We start from the raw sequence: 24,260 nt of genomic DNA on the forward strand, positions 1-24,260 counted from the left end.
TTCATTTTCCTAACAAAGACTGTTGGATTGAAATGTTGCCTTTAAGTCTAATAAACGTGCACAAGCTATAATTCAGTGGGCTGACATTATTAGGGCTGCAGCTGACAATTTGATCTTTATTGATTTATCTGACAATATTTTTTTTGATAAATAGGTTTAATGTTTGGTCTATGGACATTAGAAGAATGACAAATGTCCAGCAGTGTCAAATTTACTACAGGCCTCAGTATTCAATTCTCTAAAAGAAAAAAACAAACTAGAGAAATGTCACAATCTAACAGCTGGAACATTAAACATTATACCATACTGCATGTTTTACATGATAAAGGAGTTCTATGTGACATTCAGAGCATTAATACAGCTGCTAACAATTGTCTGATATGCACAGATATAGTGGTGTAATGGTGTCCTGAGCAGAGAATGAAGTAACAGAACCTCTGTGCAGGTTGAAATCCGAGCTTCTCTGTTTTTTTGTTGTTTTCCAGCAGCTCATGTTAGTACATGTGTGCATCCCACTGGCTATCACCGCCACTCTGCAGTTACTGCTGTTACCACTGATATTGGGACAGCAAAGCTGCAGAAGTTCAGGTTCCTCCTGGTTAACAAGTTAGCCCTGCCAGCACTGTTGCTGTTGTTAGCAATGTTCACGCTGCTAGCACCATTAGCTGCTAGCCACCTCCATGTTGAGAGCCACGTGCAGACAATCACTGAATCATAGATATGCTCTGAATAATGTGAAGAGATCTTTTAAAGTTCCTGTCCCGGCATTGATGATGTTTTTTTCTGCCAGAAATCCCTTCATGCCTTAAAATAAATTTGACTACTCCATACCCATTGGTAGCTTTGTCACCTTCTACCTATGCCAATCCTCAAAGCCTATATGCAGTTTCACATAGATTGACCACGTCAGTGAAAATGTGGGACAGACAAAATAACTGACTGACAGAATGACACACTGACAGTTTCCGTGATTATGTACAGCATACCATACCATGACTTAGTCACATCAAAAATTAAAAAAACCAAAACAACATTCGGCCACAGGGGGAGCCACAGCGATCGGTCGCATTTTAGCCATTTTTAAGCATTTTTCTGTTGTTATAGCGCCACCCAGTTGCCAATTAGAGTTTCTCCAGTCACCTTGAGGCGTCCTGTTCTACATATCTACCAAGTTTAGTAAAAATCGATATGCCGGTTAGGCCTACATAAGAAATTAGCTCTCTAGCGCCCCCATTTTGTTTGCTCCTCAGATTATGTGAGGTCATGTGCCTACAAAGTTGCGTGGTGATCGGTGAAACCCTTGAGATGTTATGCACATTTACGTGATGAGCCACGCCTTATAGAAGCTCAGTTTTAGTAAGTTTTCCAACTTTTGCCAAGAGGGAACTTTAGATATTGGTCCCTAGATTATGTTCACTGAGTTTCATGCAGATCGGTCAAACTTCCTAGGAAGAGATCGATTTGAAGTGTTTTTCAAAAAATTCGAAATGGCAGAAAATCTATATAACCGGAAGTTATGGGTTCTTGGGGCAAATTTGTTCTTCATGAGGACAGGCATCTCTGTGCAAAGTTTCATGTCTCTATGACATATGGGGCATGAGATAAGCCCATTCAAAGTTTGCAATTTCAATTGATTGCGCCCCCCTTTGGCCAATTGATGTAATATTTGCATCCTCCCATGACCCTCTACCACTGTGCCAAATTTCACATGGATTGATCAAGTCAGTGAGGAGAAAAATGTGGAACAGACACACAGACACACCTAGAGACAGAGTTTTCCTCATTATATAGTAAGATTTAAATCTATACCTTTGCCTCAATTAGCATGCAAATTAGTACTGCCCTTTACCCACTGTCCTGCAGCTCAAGCATAACTGCTCACCTCAAACGGTAACAGATAATATTAGCTTTTGGCTTGGCTATGTTAGCAAACAGCTAATGTGTTGCTAATGTCAAGTTGGAATGAAAGTGAAACCTAACTTGCAAAACACCAACAGTAGCTTCACCTGCTTCTCCTCTGATAGCCTTTGTTTCACAAGTTGACGCGATTGGTTCCTTGAGTTTGTGAAGCAACAAACCCTGGAAGTCTGAATCCGTGTTTTTGTCATTGGTATACTGCAGTTCCAAGGCAAAAATGCTCAGCCATGATGTTGACTGCTTAGTTTGCTCATGATATGTCTTGTAGCATATAAAAACACCATATGGACATGTTCATAAGGTTAAAAACTTGATATCACTGGGAGGGGTCTTGAACTTGAGTGAAGCAAATGCCATGCCATGGAATCATATCACAGGCATGGTGAGGCAGTCTGTGCTTCAAAGCAAAGGTCAGGGTGACAGGCAAACCCTGACATCTCAGCTCTTGAAGTGGTCCTAATAAGTATAAACATTACCAGCCTTCACTGTATTTTCACTCATTAGCATTACATCCATTAGCTCCAAGCTGTGCATTCAGAAACTGATGTGAATGAAATGAAACCTTGCACAGCGGGGGCTGTCCACCTCTTCACTCAGTCGGTGACTCATGCGGAGGTAACTTTCTCACACAGTATTAAAAGTATTACACCATCTGATCTATTGGTTTCTTTAAATTAGGTTTGCATTGATTAGTCAGCCTGCAACTGCCAGCGCTGCTGCTTTGACTGATTGAGTCTGTATGTATCAGAGGGAGTGTTTAACAGGTTTTGTTCGTCAGGCTCAAGCTGGACTGACACTATTAATTGGATGAGAGCAAGCAAGCGCTTGCAGTAAGCTAAAAAGGATTGCTGTGCTTCATCAAAACCACACAAGCAACTGTGGCTTGTACACGAAGAGGAGGGAGTTGCCTTAATAGCAGACAGTCAGACTTAATAAAGAAAGATAGCCATAATAATGATAAGAACAATATCCCTGCTTGTGCAGCTGACGTGTTTATTCAGCCCCCTCTGTCACACACACAGGATTTTGTTACAGTCATAATTTACACTAATGCACTGACACCTCAGCCAGTAGCCAGTCATTTGCAGCCTCTGCCACTTGTCACCTGGGAAATAATGTGCATTGCCAGTGCACCTTTCTAAAGCTCTCTCCTCCCAGACAAAGATTGTGTCTCAGGGTTACAGAACGTTTGTGTTTCTTTGCTCCTCCACCGCAAGGGCGACTGCTCTACTGCTGCTGACAGTGGTTCAACCACTCCAGAACAAAATCCAACAGCAACTCAACACTGTCAGCCATTTCACAGGGCTGCTGCTGCTGCTGCTGCCGTGCAGCGCTCACATGACAGATTATTATCCCCAGAGTCCTGAATATGAGGAACATGGAGGCAAGTGGCTACATGCATACATGTAGTTAGAGTTTAATGGAATTGTGATGTACACAAGACAAGGAGAGAGTAGGGTGGTGATTTAATGAATTAAATATGTCGAAAAACCAGCGCAGTTGAAAAAATATTTCATGTTGCACAAAATGGAATTCTGTTGTATTTTCTTTAAAACAATGCTACATGCAGTAAAAGAGGTTAAAAGCAGGGAAAGACAGTCACTAAGTACATTTACTCAGGAATTGTATTAGTGCAGTTCTCTCAAGGTATTGTACTTGACTTGATTATTTCCATTTAATTAATTTCATATTACTTAACATTTCAGAGGGAAATATTCTATGCTTTATTCCAGCATATTAATCTGAAGGTTGTTACTACATTATTAGAATTTTAAGGCAATAAACGTGCATGATGATGAGGTAAAATGCAACATTTGTAATATACAGAAGAACTTCATTGTAACACCAAGGCATTTCAGTATATGGCCTTCATCAATGTCATCATGAAATATACTACAAACAAAATTTAAATAAGATAGGAATGAAGCAGGGAAAAGAATAAGTGGCGTAATTACAAAGGTGGGTTAGGTCTATGGTCATGTGGCTTCAGGCCAATTGCTGTCCCTGATGGGCAGATAGGCAAGGCGAGTGTCCAATAAGGGACATGAGTTGTTGTTGTTGTTGTTGTTTTCCCCCTGCTTCATGCCTATCCTTGTTAAATATTGTTTGCATTATGTTTCATGATGAACCTGATGAGGGTCACAAGCCAAAACATGTTGGTCTTACAGTAGTTTTTCTTTACCCTATTAAGTGTTGCTGGAGTTTTGACCTCTTTCCACTTCTTTCCTGTCTCTATGCAACTTGCAAGTAGGTGAAGTTGTGCCAGAAACCCCCACCTGCTTAGAAAATGTCCTCATTAATAATGTCATGACCCCTCAGATTTATCTTGTGACCTTTTAGATGGGCCCCACCCCTAGGTTGGGAATCAGTGGGCTAAATTTACACAATGTATGCTAAGTACTTCAGCTCCACATTGACCAGCTGAAACATTAAATCCTGCTTACAAAAACAATTTGATAACATCATTTATAATTATCAGTCACAGGGGACCTTTTACCACAGAACCAGTTGGTTCTAAGTAAATGGTCCTTTCTACCACCGCTTTAGAGGAGATAAAACTGAAGGAGTCACATTCTGATTATTGCTGCAACCAAAGTAAAACGAATGTTTGCTTAATAAGTGTGTGAATCGCAGCCGAATAAACCTGTGTACTCTGTTATGATAGCTGAAAAACACTAGGTTTAAATATTAATATTCGTCAGTTTTTCTCCCCTACTTTCTCCTGGTTGTTCTGTCCTTTTAACTTCACCATCCACCCTCTCCCTAACTACAATAAGGGATAATCTCTCCTTCTCTTTCTGTCCTCATTATGAGAAAACTGTTATACTTGGCATCAGAATTAACTGCTCCACTGCTACTGAGAGCTAGAAAGAAAGGCAGAAGTGGGTCATATGCTGCAGGAGATGAGGAGAAGAGGGAAAGAACACAAACACTGGCTGAGTAGGATGAAAGGACAGGTAGAGAGGAAGGAGGTAAAGGCTGAGCACTAAACCAGGAGGATGAACATTCGCCCCGAGCTTTGAAATCAACCACATGAATACATTAGAATGGGAGGAGAGAGAATATGAAGTTAAACAGAGGCGGACAGAGTAAATCTGAACTGACAGTAAACAACTTCCTCTGCACACTTGACTGTAGCTTCGAACAATGATGTCAGGACCATATCTTGTTCCTCTGACTGTATGCTGTGGTGGACATACCCACAAATTCTTAAACATCAAATTCAAGGAGCTTTCAAGGACTTCATAGGCCAGTTTTCTCAAATCAAGGACCCAACACAGCACAGTTTCAAACATGGATCAAGGTAAATTAGTTACAACACTGAGAATTATTACTAGTAAGCATATATAAAGAGCATATATATGTATATGTATATATATATATATATATATAGCTAATAAGTCAGCGAATATATATATATATGTTCTTGCACAAAATATATAAATTAAAGCACTTTTTAATGACCCATGTCTATTTGAGTATCTATTTTCAAAACTTTTTTTTTTCTCAAATGCACAAACTTTCAAGGATTTCAAGGACCTGTGGAAGCCCCATCTGAATGTCTCTAACAGGGGCAAAAGTAGCAATACCACAGTTTGGATATGCTCCGTTGCAAGCACAAGCCTTAAAGTACCAAAAGTAAAAGTACTCACAACGGCCATTTTAGAATCATACATATAACTGGATTATGCCGATGGATGAACTAACTGCAGCTGTCAAATAAATGTAGTGAAGTGAAAAGTGTATTTACGTCTGAAATGTAGAGTAGTATAAGCACAAAGCAGTGAAAAATTAAATTACTGAGGTACAAGTATCTCAAAATTGTATTTAAGCACATTAATTGAATAAATATTCTTAGTTACTTTTCACCATTTAATAGTTTCATAATAATATAATATCCATAATAAGCTGATTATCTTTGGGATTTTGAACAGCTGTCGTATAAAACAAGCAACTTAAAGGAAATTATACAGCACTTTTCACTACTTCGTGTGACAACACACACATAATCAAGAAACTAATCAGTAGGTTAATCAATAATAAAAGCAATCATCAATTGAAGCTCTAATCTGAATATAATGATGATAGAGTGAGGTGTTTAATTATGAGGCGCATAATTATATAGAAAAGAAAAGTATGCCATTAGGAATGACATCATATAGCACAGGCTTGAGAGGTAGTACAAGTAATGTAACGGATGTCTTAACCTATCAAATCAACAGGCTTTACACAGGGTTCCTACAGCTTAAGGCAAATCAGGTTTAAGACTTTTAAGGACTTTTTAATGACACTGAGAATTAAATTCAAGACTAATTTTACAATAATCAGTATCGAAGGAAAAAAAGAACTGACTTTAATTTATTACTTGAGGTGTTTATTTTTACTTTTATGTCTCGTGACAGAGACATGGGTAGAGCGGAGCTGGGAAATAAACTTGTGGCATCTGTTGATGAGTTTCTTGGTGATTTTGTGTTTCTCACTTTGCATGCGAGATTCTACTGATGATCACGCTCAGTTTGAAGAACCTTTTGCAAAAATATTAGTGTTGTTTGTTCTGCAGGCCTGATTGTGTCACATTAATGTGAGGCATTCAGTCAATTATTTTTTAAAAAAAAAAAAAAGATGTTAACAATTATTTTGAGATTTACAATGCAGAGTCAAAAAAGCTGAATAAAATGTATCTGTATGTATCATGTTTTAGCCTTTTTAAGATTTTCTTATGGTCCGCAGGAACCCTGTATGTAACACTGCAAAATTACAGAAGGAATGTTACATAAAAGATAAAAGTTTGTGGTCTCTTGGAATTAAGTGTTAAAAAGAGAGTCAAAGACAGAAATGCAAAAAAAGAATTAAGTGTCTTTAATGATATAGGCTACATTTGTACATTTCTACAGCAGACTTTCAGTAAGACTAACTGCCAATTAGAAAAAAGACAGAGAAAGTTTTACTTGTAACAACTGAAAAATTGAATAAGATGTCAAAAGGCTGTGAAATTAAATACTTGATGTAAATATTCGGTTCAGTATTTTGTCCCATTAAATAATAATAAAAAACATTTAATAGTCTGAACAATCAACGTGAAATATAAATTACATGAAAGCACCATTTCAAGGATGAGGATATTAAAATAAATAATTGGCCTTTCCATATCAAGACAGTACATTTTCATGGTAGTAATGTAAGGCTGTGCAGTCACACTGAACGCTCCTGCCCACTGATGTCTAATGGGTTCAACATACAGTACATCATTACATGAGGGGAATGCTCGCGTGACTTCCACAATTGACAGCAAATAACTCTGCTTACAATATAAACACCTATAAACGTGTAGCTCCATCAGTGACAACATAACTAACTATTGCAGGTGATGCATAACTTATCCTTCTGGTTTCTGTATAATATTGATTAACTCCTTAGAAAAAAAAGAAAGACCAAATAAATGACAAAAGTGAGTTACTCTGTGAGAAGATTGTCACTTTTCGTGATGTAAAATGGTAATATCTAAATGTTTCCAAGTGGGAGAACTCCCATCACAAAGAAAAGAAATTCACGAGAACATATCAAAGACTGAGGCACAAAGCTGCCTTCTTAAAACCAACCAATACAAGTACCAGCAACCACGATGGTGCTCTTGTCTCTACCGCCATACATGGTATAGAAAAAGTCACACAGCTATGTTACAGTACAGTAAGAGGGCTTCCATTGTTTACAGGGTCTGTAAGGTCAAACTCCTACTCACAAATATATTTAATGCTTTGTTTTCTTTCTGCATTTTTAATTTGGTATTCTCAGCAAATTGTAGCGGATATTTATTTATTTTTTAAAAATCATACAGTAGTTAAAACACGCTGATGCGCCCGCTTTACATAAAATCCTGTACAAGTCATTCATACATTAACAGTCCATCAAAATAATGATTTAGAAAAGTGTCAATCAGTCAGCGGGCTTTAATAACTGGTAGACTATGAATTACAGTGTTTACAAAAACATCTTGTGGCAGATTCTATATAATCCCCATTGAACAAAACAACATCCAAATGTATTCTGGGATCCAGCGACTCTGGTGGGTATAAATCAATCCGAGTACTGGAGATCTAAGTCCACTGTTCCATCTGTCACAACTAACCTCACCCTCTTGGGTTTTGTGGCACCCACAGAGTGAGACGATGGAACAGGTCCGTAGTGTGATGCTCCTTGGTGTTCCCCGGGCTGGCACTGCTGCTGCATGTCCTTCCTGCAATGTTCCTCCTGACCTTTGAGCCCTGAAAATCCACCCAAGGAAAAAGACGCTGGGTTAGACATCTGGGGTCCACAAGGCTCGAGAACCAGTCGCCCTTGGGTGCCTGAAGGTTCCATCAAACAATGGTAGGTGTAGTTAGTTGAGCCTAATCCCGAGTAACCCTCAGCCCCATCCCTGAGACCCAGGGTCAATGAATGATCTCCACTGAAGTTTAGTACGTAAGGAGGACCTTGATAGCCGTAAGGTAAAGAGGCTGTGGAGGTTGAAGACTGACCCTTGTTTGCTGGTGCTGGCGTACCAGGAGGTGTACTATGGGCCACTTGGGGGCTGTTGTGCTGAGGCATGGGTGAAAGAGACGAGCTGAAGCTATAATCAAAAGGGTCTTGCTGAGTGTAACATGGCTGGTGCTTGTCTGAGGTTGTTGGAGTGGATTTCTTGTCTTGTGGTGATGAATAGCCATCAGACATTTTGCTAGGAAAGAAGAAAGGCCTTGGCAGCGTTGAAAGATTTTTGTATGCCATGTTGGTTTCAACACTGTCATGTTTGTCAGATAACATCTTATTTTTATGAAAAGACTGAGGGAAAGAGGAGCTGGGTTTGTTGAAATGAGGGTTGGACCTGTTGGGGTTGCTGGAGGAACCAAGATGGTTGACATCTTTTCCAAACCCTTGAATGTTGCCTTTATGGTGGCTGTCTGTACCAATAGCTAGTTTCTGACTCTGCTGGGTCTTCTCAGTAGCACCTGATTTTGCAGCGAGTGTTCTGGACATGACGATCGGGCTGCCAGCAGCCACAGCGTCTCTACAAGGTGCACTATACAAGTTCTGACTCTGGTTCCCGTCCTGAAACTTAAGCACCCTGTGAATAACTGTCGAGGTTTTCTCCTGGAATTTGAATGGGTTGTCAGGAGGATTGGGAGTTTTCACAGTGAAGAGCTGAGGAGAGAGGAATTTGTTGGACATTTGCGATGATGGGACGGATTTAGTCAAGCAACTCTGGGGCACTCCTCTGACTGTGTTTGGCTGACTACTTGAAAAAGATTGGGATTTATTAGGAATGGCCACACGATGGAAGGGGCCCTGGGTTTTGAGGTTTGACTGAACTTTTGATTGGCTGGTGCTTGCCTTGACGTTGATGGGGGGCTGGGTTAAAGTAACAGGAGTGTGAGATGTAACAGAAGATGGCGTTGCACTTAACAACCGAGGCTTGCTGGCAACAGGAAAGGACTGAGTTCTGTGGTCTTCTTTGGTCAGCCTTGTTCCTGGATTTTTACTTAGAATTCGATCCTTAGCAGTGAAGTCAGAGTTGCCAAGAGCTGAAAAACTGAAGTTGGGGTTGGGTGGGTTTCTGTCTTTGGAGGTATCCTTAGCTTCACATTCCAGAGGAACGGAGTCACTTTTGGAAGAAATAAGACCTGGAAAAAACTGCAGATCCTCACTGGTAAAGTTATTTCCTGGACTGGGAGGGCCAAGGTATGGCGTCTCAGTGGTCCATGTGTCAGCTGGACTGTGAGAGAGAGGACTGCTGAAAGGATCTGTGGGTGGGTCCAGTGAACACAGATCTGATGGGGAAGATGGAAGTATGTTCTGCGGCTGATAATAGCCCTCAAAGTTGAGACACTGAAAGTCCAGAATATCGTCACAGCAGTTTGTGAAGCTGGGCTCACCGGAAAGCATGTTATCTGCAGTTGTGAATGGAGGAGACTGGGACGGGGGCTGGATGACAGAATTAGCAGCACTGGAACATGCTGTTGGTTTTTCCAAAGTCTGAGATGAACACAAGCCCTCGGAGAGCCTAGAGAGACTGTTGTCAATTTGTTGGAGAGTGTGACTAAGACAGGGGGTGGGTGTTTCTACAGGCCCACACTTCCGTGTTCTCTCCGTTTTATGCCTCTGTTTCCTTCCTCCGCTGTTCATCTCTGGCCTTTCAGTGATTGCATCTGCAGCCGAGGATATAACTTCAGTTTTATTGTCATTAAGAGGGGAAGACAGCGACAGCGGTGACAGAGACAAGGAAAATGGTGGCGGCTCTGCTTTCAGGAGGGCTGGGTTGCTGTTCACTCTCTGTGAAGGCGGGAACTCTTCTTTTAGCTTGCCAAAATCAAAACATCCTTTCTTTTGTTTCCCTAAAACGTTACCCTTCATCTCATTCTTAACTTTGGGCTCTTCTTTAAGTTCAGTTTGTATGAGCTCCCCTTTGCTGTCCACCTCCCAGATATCCTCTGTCTTTCTGCGTAGTTTAATTACTGGTAATGGAAAACCATTTGAATCCAGTTCAGGCTCGAGTTTCTGTTGTGACCCAGTTTCAAACAAGCAGCAATTCTTTACAAAACGATCTTCAATTTTCGTTTCTTGCCCTGCAGCTGACATATCACTGACATCTTTACAACTCTCATTTTTTTCTGGCAGCACTTTGAATCCATCTAGAAGTTCCTTATCAAGCTTCTCTTTAATTTCTACTTTGTCACTGGGCATTTCACTCGCCACACACACATTTTCAAGGTCTTTGTCTGATTTTGCATCTGAGCATGCACTTGTAATTTTCCTTTCACTGAGCCTCTCACCTCGTTTTTTCAAACGATGCAGTCTGTTCTTTGACTTCTTACTAGCCTGCACATGAGCCTGAGCTGCCTCCATCTCCATGTTTAAAATTGACACAGAATCCATGATGGCTTTGAAAGGATCACATGTCACCAACTCGTCTCCCTTTTCTGTTTTTAATGCCATATTTTCGAGTCCTGCGTTTTGCATCTCCCATACTCTCCCTCTCCTCCTTTTTAAACGAATCTTAAAATCGAGGCCCGGCTTTGTGTCCTCCGAATCACTTTGCTGGATTAACTCTTCCACCTCATCCTCATTTTCAGATTTATTCGGAGTTGGATTTTTATCACTCTGCTCTTGGATTTTAGAAGGACCCTCAGCTTGTTTGTCCTCTGCAAGCTTATCACTCTCTGGTGTCTGAGCCGTGTCGCTATCACCCTCATCTTGCCTCTCCAATTTACACTTTCGAACTTTGCTCAATAAATGGCTTCGCTGCTGCACTTCATTAGATCGGGACCGAAGAACTCGCTTCAAGGAGTTCTGTTTTGTGATTCTTTGGGGGTTTAACCTCTGGACCTCTGTTTTTCTAAATCTACCTTTACCATCTCTTTTCACTTTGCCACTCTCTCCTGAACACGTGGTAGGACCCTGTCTCAGCTCTGTGGATGACTTTAACTCAATTCCTTCTTTAGATGCTTTATCTGAAGCAGAATTCACACCTTGTTCAGGGCCTATTTCCACAGAACTGCGAAATGTACGTTTCTTCAGAGGTATGTTGGACTGAATGTGTGCCTGTGGGTTGGTGTCTGGGTGCAAATTAGTCGTAGCTTTTGTTGAAATCAGTGACTTATGAGGTAGTGGGTTGAGGCAAGGAGCTTGAGGGTAATTTTGCCCCTGTGGTGACTGAAGCTGCGAACTATCCTCACTCAACTTAGTCGTCACTGTAGCTGGAACTTCTTTGCTCAAGTGTCCCTTGGTGCTTTGCTTAGTTTCTGCTTTTGTTTTCACTGCTCTAGGCCTCATCTTTCTTCGCCTCATCATCCTCCGCTGCACCGAAAAATGGTATCTGCCTCCATTTATTTCAGTTGTTTCTTCGTCCTTCTCAGCACTTTGCATTTCTTTAGAGGCTGAGGTAGAAAGCCCTGCAATATCTCTGTGTAATCTCTTATCTATTAAGGTCTTATCTTTTCTTAAAATATCAGAGAGAAGAACCTTCGCCTGCTTTATAACAATATCTTCTTCATGCCTACTTACTGGCCGTTTACTCACACTCCGAGTCATTTGCTCTGATAGTTTAACAGCTCTCTCCTCGACTTTATTTTTAACATGCTGTACGTTATTTTGTCCTCTAGTTTTTTCTCTGGGTACTACTTTACAATCTGACTCTTTCACTTCTTCCAGGCCCTTGTTACTCTCACATTCCACAATTGCAGATGCAGCATTTTTATTTTCTTTCTGCCCTTCAATTTTGTCTTTTAAAACGTCCTGCTGCTCCTTCTGTATATCATCTTTTTCTTCTGACATTGTTTGTATTTCAATAACCTTGCCATTTCCCCCTTTCACACTGTGGGACAAATTACCAACAGATTCAATTGACTGTTGTTTCCTTAAATTTACTTTATCAATGGCCTTGAAAAACATCTCCCTTACCCCTCGATTACCTTCAGCTGTGCAGAGCTCTGAACCTCCTCCCTGCTTCTGCTGTGATCTGGACAGTCGTTTTACTGTCAGAGGCGCTGGTTTGGGACACTGGCTCGGCCTCGCCCTTCCTCTTATTGCAACTCTGCCTATCCCTTCTTCGGAGGTCTTTTCTGCTCCTACACTCTGTTGCACTGATAACCTTGTTAGGTTGACTGTAAGATATTGCTTCAGTGATATTAGTGGATTGTCTCCAGCTTTCTTCTCTCCATCTGTGACACTCTGACAAACTTCTAACAGGGACGAAGCTCTGATGGTCCTGTGCTCTGTTTGCTCAGCGGCTGGGGTTTGAGCCGTGTCAGTGATGCAAGACTCAGTGCTCTTGTTGCTTTGACTCTCTGTGTCTGTGTTTTCAGTCTTCCCTTGTTTTATTGCACTGCAGGTTTTGCCATTTTTGACGGGGTGACAAACAGCTGTAGTGTTGGCTGTGTCAATGGACCCTGTTTGATGTGCAAGCGTGGTGGTGACCATGCTTCTTGTTCTTGAAGAGTACTTCTTAGGACCTGCCCGCCTCTCCACCACTTTGACAGACTTTCCATTGAGGCCTGCGCTACTTTCTGCAGGTCTACTTTCCTGATGAGCTGGCATGGAGGAATTAAGTGTGAAAGGCTTCAGGTTTACCTCACTGTTGTTATTTTCCTCCCTGGTCAAATTCAGTTCACTCAGCCTGTTATCTTTTGGCTTCACTTCCTCCAGTTGTTTCAACAAAGCCCTTTCTTTGCTCTTTGGATCCTTACAGTTGAGTAAGAAATCCACTGAGTGGCGCCGCACTCTGATTCTAAGGTCCCTCAGAGGAACTTGAGACAAAAGTGAACCTGTCCAACACTGTTTCACTGCCGAGGATTTCAGAGGGTGCTTTCCCGATCGTCTGTGCTTCTCTCGTCTCCACTTCTTTGTTTGACAAAATTTTCTGTTCTTCAAGGCATTTCTCCTCATCTGCTGGGTAAAGGAATTCCTTGAGGGGATGGCTATGAATAAAAGACAACAAAGAAACAGTTGAACTTGTTTGTTCAACATATATTTTAATTATAAAACAATAAAAACACTAACATTATACTGTATTCAATAATTTTAAAAAACTCTAGTACACTAATAATGTCGGTTTAAAACTAAATGCCAAGCAACGGATATATTTGAGTGACAGAATCCCTGCAGAGATGTGACTGTGGAGAAACACTGTGATTTAAGTGACCAATTTTTTTAAACTGTGACCATTACCTTTCTATTTAGTTAGCTATTTACTGCACAGCAGATGCCAAGGTATCCTGTGGTAATCATGCTCACAAAGGTGAGGGACAAAAGTGTTCAGGGTGTACAAAGACACTCACTGTGAAATATATTGAACTAGTTCTAGGATATTTTCTCTTTAACAGGAAGCAACCAATCATTCCTATGGGCCCAAAACACATCACAGCAACAGAGGGGCATATTACAAATGCTATTGTTCTACCATATTTTATCCATAACTTAATCAGAGTGAAGAAGTATATGGACACTGAATGTGAGCAAGAGAAAACATAAACTTTAAATTATCTATCTATATGTGTATATATCTATATCTATATGTGTTTACTATGGTCATTGTGCTGTTCTCTGCTACTAACTAAGAAAAGTTGTCATTGTCATGTTACAGCCTTGTTATATTTAGCTTTTAACTAAACTGTACCCCATGGTATCAACAATGATATTGAATATTAATATTTTTCAATGTATTTTGTCAAGTTTCATGATAACATTAACATATAAAACCTAAAGTGGCATTACAACTCCTTGCAAACTGACAGTATTTACAGGAACACCCCTCATGCTTGAAAAGCTCCATGTAACTGCTTCTCAAAGATATAGGGAGGGCATGCCACCTAATCAAAACTATATCACCTACATGTATGCACACACATACATTTGAGTAACACATGTAGGTTAAAAATCTAACCAAATCCATTTAAGAGTTTAAAAGTTTTTGTATATGGTTCAGATGTTCATGTTGATAATGTCTTAATGTTTTTGCTGTTTGTTTCTGACGGAGATGTCATAAAATGATGATGATGTTAAATCCTTCATGATAAGTCATTTGTTTTGCTTTGGTTACAGAAGCCCACACATGGAACTTGCACTGCTGAAGTTTTGTATTGTCTTAACCACACTAATAAAGACAAGATAAAAGACAAATGCTTCAGGATTATTTAACAATTAAGTACACTGTGTAAGTTAACATGTTTGCAGATTCAATGTTACAATAAATCCTTAGATTATGAGGAGGCAATACTTTCTGCTTTCTAAATCGAGGCTCAATGTGTCTGTAGGGCATATTTCAAACATGTATTAACAGTGCTTAGAGAGCAATTCAACCCTCCCGTTTGTTTCCAAAGAGTAACAAAAAGTTCATTTGACAGCTGACTCGCTGCATTAGCCTGATCTTTTTTTAGGTCTTACATAGCACAGAGATGTCTAGTGGACTGGCATTATTTTTTTGCAGCAGATAGTGCAAGTTTCAAATGAATTAAAAAGGTCCCATTGATGACTTTCAACCCAAATTCTTTCATGTTTGACAAGTAAAACTGTTCAATTTTGTAATGATACTATTATCATAGTAGGGCTACTAATATGGTGACATGAGATTAAATAACATCTTATATTTTGAATATCGCAAGTGTTTTCCTGGTTTTAAAGGCTGCATTATGGTAAGTTTTCTGAACTCATCAGAATTGTCTAGCTATTGTATTATTTGTTATCCACTAAGTGATTATGTCCACATTACTGATGATTATTTGACTTTTTTTTTTTTTTAACTGTGTAAATATTTTGTGAAAGCAAAAAATAGTTAACCCCACCATATTGTCAAAATATCAATAGAGGTAGTTGGTTAGAAATGTATTTTTTTTTCTCCACATCACCCAGCTCTTATCATAGTTTTATAATTTTAGCATGTAAAAAATTTAAATCCCAACATGATTACAACTGACCCATAACTATTTGCACACTGTCTCAGAAATTGGTCCAGTGATAGTTTTGGAAACAAACACAACAAAACAAAAAAAGAGAAACATTTCTCCTAACTATTCCTCAATCATAATAAATGTTCTCAGACCAGCGGGCAGGTTTCACTCAGCAATAATTCTGACATGTGAGTTGTGAGTCTCATAATGTTAGGTTATCTGTATGAGGCAATACAAGCAGTACATTCTGAAATCTGACTTTTACAAAGAAATATGAATTGATGAGGCGAATTGATTGATGTATGACCGTTTTAAAACTGGAATTCCAGCCAAGTTTATACAAATTTTACACTGAGTGGACCTTAATGAATGAGCAGTGTTGGTTGTCCTTAGCGCTTTAAATTTGATGGGGCATTTAACAACCACTGAAGGGATAAGCAGTCTGTCGAGCTTTTAGTATCACAAGCAGTTATTCTTGACATTACTGCTGTATAATTTCATTGTGCAGCTAATATTTCTGTTTGTTGGTTTTGAGCCACTTCAGTGGTGCTGAGAGGGCTTTTAGGAAGCCAGCAATGCAGCTCTTCTGTTTGAATTAGCTGAATGTCAATATTTGTTACTTTTATTTCAACAGTACTAAATCCTAGAGCAGTTACCTTTAAAGATACCTGAGTGTATTCCTGGTATTATCGGCCTTGTAGGAAAGTGACCCTTCTCTCTGTGATGACGAAGATATCGCTCTCTCAGGCGGTACTTTTGCCCCACGGGGTCCTTTGTTTCTTCACAGTCAGGCTGCTTCCCTCTGTGTTTGAAGTGACCCTCTCCGTTCCTAAAGAACAGTTAAAATAACACAATGACATTCAAGTTAGTAATTATTTTTCATATCTGATAAAAAAAAAAAAAGTTCAGTTCTAAGCAAAAACCAAGCAATGATAAAAGACAGCGTCTGATCAGATGATGGACACACCTCTCACAGGTGCAGCATTCACACATTTCATTGCCTTCCCCAAAAAAGCTGGCACCATAGTAACACGTGATCTCCTCCCCAGGTGAGATGGGTCGAATCACTTCAACACATGCGATATTCTTTTCCCCAGGGATGAACTGGGCGGGTGAAAAAGGGAAAGACAAAAAAAAAAAAAAAACAGAAGACAAAGACAAAGCTTGGTTGGCCCATGGGATACATAAACACAGAGCAGTTAGGAAATAGAAAGAGAGTGCAATTCTGTGCCTAAAATACAATTTTCAATATGCAAAATCTCACAATATGTAAGCATCTGTCAAAGTCATACATCAATCATTTCACTTTGTCAAATCTCTTTACTGCATATGATAAATAAATGTAGGTGATTACCTTGCAGTTTGGTTTGCAGTCTTCGACACAGGAGGACAAACAAAGAGAGAAAAACAGATAAAAGATTTCAAGTTATTAATTCAATCACAGTGACGAATAAAGGACTTGACTTTTTGTTGATCAGATGTCTTGTACTGAATTCATTTTTGCAAAAGGCTCAAAGGCTAAGCTGATTAACTCTCAAACATTATTAACAGATCTTGTCAGAGGCTGCCCTCTGAGTGGACTGAAGAATTAACTCAAATTTCACTGGACCTTTTGAACACATTACAATTCATTTCACACCACAGCCTGACACAAGGTCTGTGGAGAGCACTCTGCTTGTGCTTATCTGTTGTAATGACTTCTGTGACTGACTAATGTTTGTGCGATAAAATTATGAAATAATTAAATAAATTAAATAAATATTACATACATGGGCTGCAACAAATTTTTATTGTCTATTAATCTCAAAATTCCTTTCGCAATTAATCATTTGGTGTAAAAAATGTCAATCAGTAGTGAAAAATGTTCAACACAATTTCCCACAGCCCAGCTGGCTCAGGACTAAATGTCTTGTTTTGTTTGACCAACATGCCAAACCCAAAAACATTCTATTTATTATCATAGAAAACCATGAAAACCAGCAAATAATCACATTTTAGAGGGTGGAACCAATGATTTTGTTTTGTTTCAGCCATTAATTAGTTACCAAATTGTTGTTGACTTATTTTCGACTGATTAACTGCTCATTTCAGCTCTACACAGGGCTGTTTTTGATTTCACGACAGTATTTTTGATTCGGATACAGTCATGGCTACAAAACGTATTCACCACTACCCTTAAATTAAAGCACATTTTCTCTGTGGTGCAAAATTAGTTTATGAAATACCTGTTTTTGATGTAAATAACACACTTGTTGCTACCACTTCTGCAGGGAAAGGTGTACAAAGGTAGTAAAATTGAAGTTAAACTTCAAGCTTAAAATTCAGTAAGTTAAGGCTTGATCTCAGTTTGAGAGACACAGGTAGGTTGCTGAGATTTTTAACAAAAATTCCAAAATAAAGTGCTTTATCAGCAGAACATCATGTACAAAACAATAAGCTCATGTTGAGAGAAGTGATGCTCATTAAACATGCAGAAATTAAAGATAGAAGATGTAGGATTTTCCTTAAAAAATCAATGTATTGACTCATACACAAGTAATCCCTTTCAGTCATCACTTACAACCAACTACAGGTGTGTGGCTGTGTATTTATCTAGAGAGACTCTGCCCTCTGTCTCGTTATTTTCTTATTTAGTCTTATTTTGCTGTGTTTGGGAAATAACTAGAAAAGATGGAGTTTTTTTTATGTTAATCTGGATTCTGATCAATGCAGGAATACAAAAACAGACCCCATGTCTATATTTGAGCATCTGATCTAGCTCCTAAGTATTTCCTCTATGATGAACAAATTAAACTTTCACAAATGTGCATGTTTGTAATACTTACATGACGCACAAAGTCATTTTGACCGAATAAATTGCAAAGATATTTGAAATAAAAGGTTTGATTTCACATGAAAAATCAGCATTTTGTGTTTTACTGACAGTATCACAATTGCAACGATAGGCCTCTCAGGCTGTATGTCAGTAATCAAACATTATCATAAAACTTAATTGCTGTGTAGTGTGACCGCATGCAATAAAAGGCCTGTCAATCAGTTTGAGACCAACAGCTGCTTCCAATCTTGTGTTTTGATTGTTTGTATTTGTTTGCCATTTGGATCATGGACTGCGCTTTAAAAACGTACTCCTGGCAGGTGAAAATGTTCTGCCGATTAAACTCACAGTCAAGAGCTCCAATCAGCTATGAACACTATGAATTGGTAAATCTGTGTGCGTGTGTGTGCTGGGAAAGAATGAGTCATGAATGCAAACAAACTCACCATGGTTAATGAAAGCTGCAGGCCCGAGCCAGAGCTGAGCGCAGCGTTTGCGTGTGGAATACATCACACTGAAGTCATTGACTCCTGCCCTCAGCACAGCGCTGTCAGCGGGGCTCAGCTCTGCTATGCAGCCCAGCAGGACCTCTACTCGCTCTCCTGCAAACCTGCGGAGCAACAATTCAAGCATCACATATCTACAATTATAAAAAAAACAAACAACATAGTCCAGGAAATGCAGCAGCTATTGTTCAGCTATATACTGTCTGAGCAAATACAATGTTTGCATGAGTGATTACCAATGCCTTGTTGAGGTTATCTTTGCGCCGTTGGTCTCTGAGGAGTATCTGTCACAGGACTCTATCTTGATGCCGCTATCCAACAGGAAGGCACCAAGATAGCGATAGACCTGCAGACATCATAGATGGTTTACATTGTGTTCTCACATTCAAGTGACAAATTAAAGAATCTATGGTAGCTTTCTATGAACCTAATACAGACACTAAAAGCAGCAGACTTTGTGCACAAATGTCATGATGGATTTTAAATGCGTTGTGTCTTAATTCATTTAATTTTAATTAGTGATTTTGCGCAACATTTTTCTATATCTATACTTATTATTTGTAATCTCTTATTTGTAATCTTCTTAAGCATACATGTTGTCTCAGCAGCTCCTGTCGATGGCTTCCCAAAGCATTAAAGTAGTCACCAGCCGGTTCACCCACTGTCAGCGCCTCAAACGTAGCATTGAAATCATGCGTACGCTGAAAGCGCAGCAGGGTCTCTTTGAGGTTACCCCATCGCCGGATCTCTGGTGGGGGACTAAAGAGGAGAGAAGAGGAGAGAAAAGCAGATGATGGCATATAAGAAGAGCAGAAACAGTCATAGGGCAAAGTCGAAACACAGTCTATGTTAGTCTAAGGCGTGTCTGTGTAAAATGCCATTTTTACAGTAGAATTTTAAATACGGATTTCAGGAGATGTCATCACCATGTATATTTGAAATCATCAAAACATGTTTGAGCTTAGACTTGTCTGTTAACACTTCTAGGCATGAGCAAAGGAAGACACAAGGTTAAAAAAAAATACACTTCACAAGATATTTGGATTTTTATGAGTGTTACTAATTTAACATTTCTATTCTTGATGTGCTTGAAGAACATTAAATCACAAAACACCAAAAATCACTCACCACTCTAAATAGGGCTAAATGATTATCACATGTATGTTGTTGAAAACTGCAATAATGACTCCTAATTTGTGCATCTTTCCCAGTACAAGTATTTAAGTATCCTAAATTTGACAGAAAAGTTGCATCAACTTTCACACTGTATTTAAAAAACATATAAATTATTAACAAATCTGCCAAATAATATGACAAATAATAATAAAAATATGACAAATAATATTTTATTGTGCTAAGTATTATCATGAAATAGTAGATATTCCCCTTAATAGAAGATCCAGTTACATCATTCTTGCAGCTGGCCATTTGCCACAATGCTTTGGAAGCAGAGAGCATCAATCACAGCATAATCAAAACAAACTTGTGATATTGGTCAGATGGCTTACAAGTGAAAAGAAAGGGCTCGCATTAACATCCTGTAACATCCTGTCTATTTCATTGAAGTCAAAGTTTCAAAAGCTATTACAGTGTGTGGACTCTGACTGTTGTGTTGAGCAAGGGAATAGTTTCCAATACACCTAAGTTAAGTGTAAACAGAGTTGAGTGTGTGCAAGTCTGTGTTAGACTGCAGATCAGCTACCGGACAGGAAGTAAACCACTGTTCTTTGATTCCACAAACTACCCTTTTCTGATTGAAGACATGTTTAACTTATCTGTATATAGACACCTCAGTTTCATGGCATGCTCATACATGTCCCAGTAAACATACAAATAGTCAGAAAGAGAAAGGAAAAATAACAGTGTACTGATGCAGAAACCCCTTAAGAAATACCCTATTTATTTAACAAATGATTAGCAACAGATGTGATCATGTGTGAATTGCAAGTGTAATGATGCATCGATCTGGATTGATAAATGAATCCAATGAACAACGATCCGATATCATGAATGCAAAGTAAAAACATTATACATATAGTCATTTTTAAGATGTGCTTTTATTTAAAAAATTCCCATTAAAAAAGTCTGTGTCACAATTTCTTTCCTAGTGCACCTCCCTCCTTAACATTCAGATGGTGCTGGTGGCCTAGCACCAGGCAGATAATGGCAGCCAAGAAAAGAAAATAAGCATACTTACTGATTTCCAATTAAAAAAAAAAAGAAATTAAAAAAAAAAAAGAATTTTGTATCATGGTGAAACTTGTGATTTACGCTTCTAGTTTAACAGACTCTAACATTTGTTGTGTTAATATTTATATTGACATATCTTGTGCGACAGATTACCTGATGTTCATTTTGTGGGTGCTGAAGCCCAACAAAGGGTCCAGCACCAAACCGGTGGCCAGGTCATCGGTCTCACACAGCTCCTTCACACTCATTCTAGTGCATCCATCCATTGCCTCCCACCATCAGCATGCTGCAATCACAGGGTCAAAGTATGACTATGACAACAACATACCACAGTCATGTATTAGTTGTGCATCTGAGCAGGCCCAGTCTGCAAATGACTTAGTTACTTGCTCACTTGTGTAAGTGGGCTCACAACCCTGTCATGCAACCTGGAGTTTATTTGTGTTCTGTGTCCTATCTTAACAAAAATCAGTAAATGGGAATGTTACATGGAAGTTAAGAATATGAGCAATATCTACTTTACCAATTTATTATATTTTTATGGTTTAAATACACACTGTAAACATGTAAGAATCTGTCAAACATAGTCCAAGCATGCTGTACCCCTTCATCTGTTTGTAGCTTGTACATTGTAATCAATTGTTTATGTTTACCTTGTGCAGAACCTTAATTAGCTTTATTGGCCAAGTAAGTGTGTACACATACAAAGAATTTGACCCCAAGTTTTGTTACTATCAACATACTTCCATATAAATAGACATAACAGCCGAAAACAAGGGCAACAAAACTGAACAAGGTAAACATGGACATTCCACTACTATGTGAATATATATAAAACAACAAGACAAAAAAATGTCATTATTCATTTCTCATGTTGCTTTACATGCAAGAGGTAGTTGGATTTGACAGTATACGGCGTGCTTTTACTCATACTGACAGTGATGATGTACACATGTTAAAAAACAGTGAGTGTAAACTACAAAAACATGTAATTTGCAAGTACAGCATTACATTAGTTACTTGACCCACTATAAACTCACAAACAGGTCAAGGATTCCCGTTCTTCTTATTATTGTATTTACTATGTTTTCATTAGCTAGTATATGGTAACGTTGCGTGTGTTAGGAATGTAACTGAGCGCACATTAGCCTAGCTTGTCAGTTTGCTGGGAAAATATACGAGGTTATCAGCTGAGGACTGAGGAAGCTAACATTATGGTAGCACTAGCAGGTCTGCAGCTAACGTAACATGACTGCATCAGATCGCTGCCCAACTATGAAGCTACATGCTCTCACGGTTATGCATTGTGACAATGTGGTGTTCGAGAAGAAATACCTGGGAGTCTTTTGTAGTCAACGAAAGTGTCGTCAGGTAGACAATTTATCGCCTGGCTCGGGAAAGTTAGCCTAGCAACACAACCAGCTAGCTTTCCGCCGTCTTGCTGGCTAGCCCGGGCAGCCGCGTACGAAAATGGAGTCTCCTCGTCACTTATGGAATTTGTTGGTTTGTTGACGACTGCGAATTCCAGGCTGAATTACAAAAAGCAGAAATGCGCCAGACACGACACCAAACTATCTTAAAAAATGAGTATGTTATATCGCTAGCTAAGTAGCTTTGCACAACGCTCAATACGCTGGTCTAGTAGCAAAAGTTGATGGGGAACGTCCAGTGCAACCGAACCCTTGTTGACCACGCCCACACATAACGCTATTTGCTAAGCTCAAGGTCAATTTTACAAATCAAGTATTTTATACTCTGTGATTGGTCAGCCGTTTTTACTGGGCGGGGCCATGTGGTTAGGTTTTCTCTGTTGATACAGAGCAGAGGTGATTATTTCCCTCAGTACAGTGGCCTCTATTTGGCTGCTACAAAGCGTCTCACATAATCACTCACACTAGCAGCTACCACTACAGAGTAGGGATGCTGTTACCAGGAGCAGTACCAAAACCTGCCTGCTACTATATGATACAAACGTATTTATCGCGGTAAATTACATCTGTCATTGCTATTATGCAGCAACCTTTTTGTCCCCGTGAATTCCTTTCACATATATTTGAATTTGCAATGTGTCTAATACTTACAGCAAATGGTTTAGATTATAGATTAAAGTCTTCTGTGCCACATAAACACAGAATAATGCACATTAAAATATAAATATATATTTTCAACTTTACAGAGCTTTTTTTTTGTATGTGCTCGGTTTCTACCATCTTTAAAATAACTAGGCTTTAAGATACCTATGATTTCATAAAATACTCAAGATATACTTCAATTATTTTAATAACTGTCATCATATATAGTATAACATAACATAACATAACATAACAACATACCAGAATAGAGTATATACAGAATAGAGGAAATAAAACAGGAGGATTAAGTGCTAAGTGTCAGTGATGACTGAACTGGATTGTCTGAATGGAGCTGGCGTCTGATCTGGATGTGATCACATTGCAGCCGCCGGAGATTTTATGCCTTGGCATTGATGATTTTATGCCTTGGCATTGATGATATGCCTTGGCAGTGATGATTTTAACAAATATATATATATATATATATATATATATATATATATATATATACACACACACATATATATATATATATATGCACAACATAAACTTTGTCTGTCTCTTTTTGTGTCTTCATGTGTCCTTATGTGTCAGTACACATTTAAGAATTAATATTTGAATGCCTCAAATTGGCAGTAGTTTTCCTGGACTCAAATGAGTAATGCGTCAATGCGTGTCAATCAGCATAAGGATTAATATTTGACTGCCTCGGCTGGCCAGCATTTTCCTGTCAATTAAACATGTCAATATTCTTCTTCTCTTTTTTTGTCACCAGGCAGCAACGTTGCAGTGTAACAGAAATGACCCAGTTGTCTAATGATGGGTTGTTAAGAACAGTTATTATTTACCTAAAATTGTAATTAGTGAGAAACTCAATAAATTGGATTTGTGTTTCAGAGAGGTGCAATTTAATTTTGTATACACAATTTATTACAATTTACAGACTGTAATTAAGGGTGAAGCGATGAGCTTTTTAATAAGTCAGTTGTAATGATGAGTGCAACATGCATAGCTTTGTGATCCAAGTTAAAGGGCCAACCAGTATTTAAGGGAAATGGTAATGGTTTAGGAAGTCATTTTCTACATTTCTTAAATTCAGTACAGTTCAGTATACAAGCCTGTGTTTGCAGGTCTGTCCAAGCATTTACAAAATCAAAAACATTATAATGAGAGATTGAGTTGTTGTCTAGTGTTTGTATTTGTTAGATGGCTCACCAGTTAATTTTAAAGTGATAAAATGTTCAAATCTCCTGGTCTGAGTTTGAGTTTTGTTTACATTGGGTAGATGTTCATGCCTTTAATGATTCAGGGTTCACTTTCAAAGATCACATTATCTCTCAAAATG

The 24,260-nt window shown here is 38.9% G+C and overlaps 1 protein-coding gene across 2 annotated transcripts; it reads right to left on the minus strand.

Annotated features, from left to right (window-relative positions):
- Positions 1-6,754: 6,754 nt before the first annotated feature.
- Positions 6,755-22,527, minus strand: kmt5c (lysine methyltransferase 5C). 2 transcript variants are annotated; one of them, XM_049561215.1, is made up of 9 exons: positions 22,179-22,527; positions 20,997-21,129; positions 19,247-19,412; positions 18,890-18,999; positions 18,594-18,757; positions 16,687-16,706; positions 16,300-16,436; positions 16,001-16,161; positions 6,755-13,364 (listed from the first exon to the last, which is right to left on the minus strand). In XM_049561215.1, the coding sequence occupies exons 2-9, from the start codon at positions 21,107-21,109 to the stop codon at positions 7,993-7,995; spliced, it is 6,243 nt and encodes a 2,080-aa protein (XP_049417172.1). In that variant the 5' UTR covers positions 21,110-21,129; positions 22,179-22,527; the 3' UTR covers positions 6,755-7,992. The 2 variants fall into 2 exon arrangements, with proteins under 2 accessions (XP_049417172.1, XP_049417171.1); XM_049561214.1 differs by having other exon boundaries at positions 15,989-16,161.
- Positions 22,528-24,260: the final 1,733 nt, after the last annotated feature.

This window comes from Epinephelus fuscoguttatus, linkage group LG19 (genome assembly GCF_011397635.1).
Source record: "Epinephelus fuscoguttatus linkage group LG19, E.fuscoguttatus.final_Chr_v1".
Classification (NCBI taxonomy): Eukaryota; Metazoa; Chordata; class Actinopteri; order Perciformes; family Serranidae; genus Epinephelus; species Epinephelus fuscoguttatus.

Bases quoted from the DNA above. Each gene is read 5' to 3' on its own strand.
- kmt5c (XM_049561214.1), bottom strand. From the start codon at position 21,109: ATGGATGGATGCACTAGAATGAGTGTGAAGGAGCTGTGTGAGACCGAT. The intron at 19,413-20,996 runs GTAATCTGTCGC...TCTCCTCTTTAG, and splicing joins ACCCACAAAATGAACATCAG to TCCCCCACCAGAGATCCGGC. The intron at 16,162-16,299 runs GTGTGTCCATCA...ACTGTTCTTTAG, and splicing joins GAATGCTGCACCTGTGAGAG to GAACGGAGAGGGTCACTTCA.